This window comes from Pteropus medius, unplaced genomic scaffold, assembly GCF_902729225.1.
Source record: "Pteropus medius unplaced genomic scaffold, Ma_sr-lr_union100, whole genome shotgun sequence".
NCBI classification, from domain to species: Eukaryota; Metazoa; Chordata; class Mammalia; order Chiroptera; family Pteropodidae; genus Pteropus; species Pteropus medius.
The window spans coordinates 122,862-126,196 of record NW_024350922.1 but is presented as its reverse complement, the minus strand read 5'-3'; the positions used below and the strand labels follow the sequence as shown (position 1 = coordinate 126,196).

Below are 3,335 nucleotides of genomic sequence, written 5' to 3'. Positions count from 1 at the left end.
CCCACACCACTGAAGCCCAGACACGAGCATCCCCGACCCCCACGTAAACCCTCAACGGCCTCACCACACCCACCAGGTCCCAGGCCCCAGCTCACTCCACAGGACTTCCCCTCACAGCTCTCGACCATGAGCATGACCTGGAGAGCTTTAAGACAACCCCAGCGCCTTGACCTCACCCCAGAAAATCCGATTTACAGGGTCAGAGGGAGAAGCAGGCATCGGACTCTCTCAAAGCCCCCAAGTGCCACCAACAGTAGCTTCCAGAGCTAAGTGGTGCAGCCGTAGCCACGGTGGACAGCCTAGGGTCCTGCCTGGGTCCCTGGGTCCACCCACCCGGGCCCACCCGCCCCAGCTGCCGGGACCTTCCTGACCCCAGCCTTCCATCTGAGTTCCCGCTGCTTGAGCCTGTCAGAGCATTTTCACCCTGACTGTTAACTGAGCGCCACCTCCAGGGGTGCTGGCCTTCCTGGGGNGGAACAGACAGGCAGAAGCAAGAGCTGCTATTTAGCTGAAATGGGGCGTCAGAGGCATCACAGCAGAACCTGGCGGGCTCAGCCCAGGGGCTCAACCCGGGCGAAGGCTGCATCACAGCAGTGACCGTCGGGACAGCCAGGGGAGGTGGGGACATGAGGGCATGTTTGTTACAGGGAGAAGGGCAAACAGCCTCAATGCCCAGCACAGGAAGTGCGAGCGATGGCCTGGGCAGCAGGACATTCCGCCCGGCGAGCGTGGGCCTGGGCAGCTGGCGAAGCGAGGTGGCTCTGCAGGGCAACAGGAGCACGGGTCAGCCTGACGGCCACTAACATCAAGAGTCACGCCGTCCAGGGACACGTCTCTCTAGGCTTCAGGTGCAAAGACGAGCGTCAGATTGAGGACTGCCACGGGGACATGTGACATGAGGGCGACAGGTGTGGGGACACCGGCAATGTCTTATTTCCTGAACTGAGGGACACGCACGGACGTCCGCTCACTGCTCCTCTTTGCTCTGTGTGCTCTGAGTCATTTTAAGGTGGGGAATGGGTCCTGTGGCTGCTCGGCGGAAGGCGTGGCCTTTCTCCCTGGACAGGCTGCCCCTCCGGGCCAAGACTCAGCTGGTGCTGTCTGTCTCTGCTCCAGAGAAGGCACAGAGTCCCAGGTCCTGCTGCCGGGGGCAGGTCCACCCCCAGAGTCCACCTGTTCAAGCTCCAGTGCCAGGTGCACCCCAGCAGGGAGGCACCTACCGCTCTTGGCCCCCAGCAATGGCTCTGGCTCCCCCAAGACGAGCCGAGCTTGGCAGCCCAGCCAGGTGGTAGGAGCTGGGCTTCGGGCAGACGGGATGAAAGGGGATGACGTGGGACAGCGCCCGACCTGCGGCAGGCCCCTGAGCACGGCCCCTCTGCCGCTCCAGCTCCAGCGGGCGCTCGGGGACACTCCTAAGTGAACGAACGAAGGCCATCCTTGGCCAGACGGGGCCAGATGACAGGTCATCGTCCACCAGATGGTCGGAGGCCCTCAGGTGAGACGCTCTGGGTAGAGCTGCTGGGGTGACGCTCAGGGCAGAGGGTTGGTGTTCAAAATGAAACATGTATGTGTACGCACGTGTGTCACGCAGACAGACGTGTGCGTGCTCTGCGTGCGGACACGCTCCGCGTGTGCACCCACATATACCCGTAGACTTACGAACGTCCTGCAGGCCCAGGGGTGTAGGGCGATGCTGCAGGGGACGCAGAGCGCCGCCTGCCACCCCAGGGAAGGGTGCGCGCGCCCTCCAGGACACACAGAGAACGTCAGTACCACCGGATTTCCCGCCGAGCCTGAGACGCGGTCAGGCTGAGGTCCTGCGGGCACCTCTCACTGCGTGGAGAGACTGACGCAGCTGAGGCCGCGGGGGCCTGGAGAAAGGCTGGACTGCACGGGGTGGGGGCAAAGTTCACGGTGGCGAAGCCAGAGGGTGTGATGCTCAGCTGAGCCAAGGCCACTGACCTTGCCGTGCCATGTGCTGAAGACAGGGGCTGCGTGTGCCGGACAAACCCCGGTGTTCTCTGCAGTCACGGCCGCCGTGCGGGAGCCCGGGCAGGCAGGACGGGGTGGCGAGGGCGGGAAGCGCGTCCCAGCGGGCTCACCAGGACCCCCCCACTGGGCACCGGCCCATGCTGCTCGTGCGGCGGCAGAGCCCCCGAGCCCCGCCCAGCTGCTGCCCTTCTGCCAGCGTCCCCAAGCTAGACCTTGTCCCTGCTCCCCATCACAGCGCTTCCTCCCACCTCGGCACTAAGCCCCCGTGCCGTCCCGTCCCTGCCGGCTCCCACGGGGAATGGAGGGCTGTGGGGACAGAGCAGACGGCTCCAGGATGCCCCTCTGCTCTCCGGAAACAGTAGCATTTCCAGCAAAAGAGCTGTGGGCAGAGGGAAGCTGGACGGCCCCAGGCAGTGGAGAAGGGAGTCGCAGTAGCAGGACAGTGGTAATCAGCAGTGACACGGAGACCACCGAGCCGCTGAGCCTTCTCCAGTGAGCGGCCCCCTTCACCCCTCCCCTCAGCCAAACGCAGCCGCCCCTGCCGGACCTCCAGGCCGGCTAAGCACGGGCCACCGCCCCAACTCGGAGGCAAGAGTCGCATGAGATCTTTACGCTTCTTGATCTTTGAGGAACATGGACATCCCCGGACCCCTTCCTGGAGGCGGGGGGAGCATATGTGCAGCTCACTGAAAATTTTGTGCACGCTTTCGATGAATTCCCAATGTCCGTAAAACCCACCTATGAACCCTTCATGGGTCACTGAATTTCTTCATTCGGTCAGTCATTCAACAATCATCTATTAACTGTCTGTCAATAAGTGCCAGGCTGGGTGTGCTCGTCTACACCCCACTGCGTCCGCTTGCACACGCCCCATGTGCAGAGGCACAGGACGCCGAGCCCCCAGCACGGCAGTCTCAACGCTGTGCACGTTGCAATAGCCGGGAGCGCCTTTTAAAATTCCGATGCCAAAGCCTCACCCCAGACCCATTAACTCAGAATCTCTGGGGGTGCAACCCAGGCACCCCGGCAACTCTGTTGGGCAGCTGAAGGGGGCGCTGACTCCATCCACCCACCCGTGAGCACCCGAGCACCTGCTGTGTGCTGGGCACTGTGCCGGGCGGGCTCTGGGGCAGGGCGGAGGACGGGAACCGGAGTCTCTGCCTCGCAGAACTGCTGTGTGGCAGAGGGAGCTGGCCGTAGTGGCCAGTCCATAAAAATGACTAATTAATGCCACGAGGCCCACGAGTGAAGGAGCGACATAAAGAATAACAGAGGGGCCTTCTTGAGGGGGCCAAGGAAGCCTTCCAGGGGGACACACGGGGACGCTTGCAGGCCGAGGGAGG

The 3,335-nt window shown here is 63.1% G+C and overlaps 1 protein-coding gene across 1 annotated transcript in view; it reads left to right on the top strand.

Annotated features, from left to right (window-relative positions):
- Positions 1 to 1,455: 1,455 nt before the first annotated feature.
- CUNH16orf82 (chromosome unknown C16orf82 homolog) overlaps positions 1,456 to 3,335 on the top strand; it is a 3,381-nt gene continuing 1,501 nt past the window's right edge. The window contains exon 1 of the mRNA XM_039840167.1: positions 1,456 to 1,495. Within this exon, the coding sequence (XP_039696101.1) occupies positions 1,456 to 1,495 (40 nt within the window). The remainder of the gene's footprint in view (positions 1,496 to 3,335) is intronic.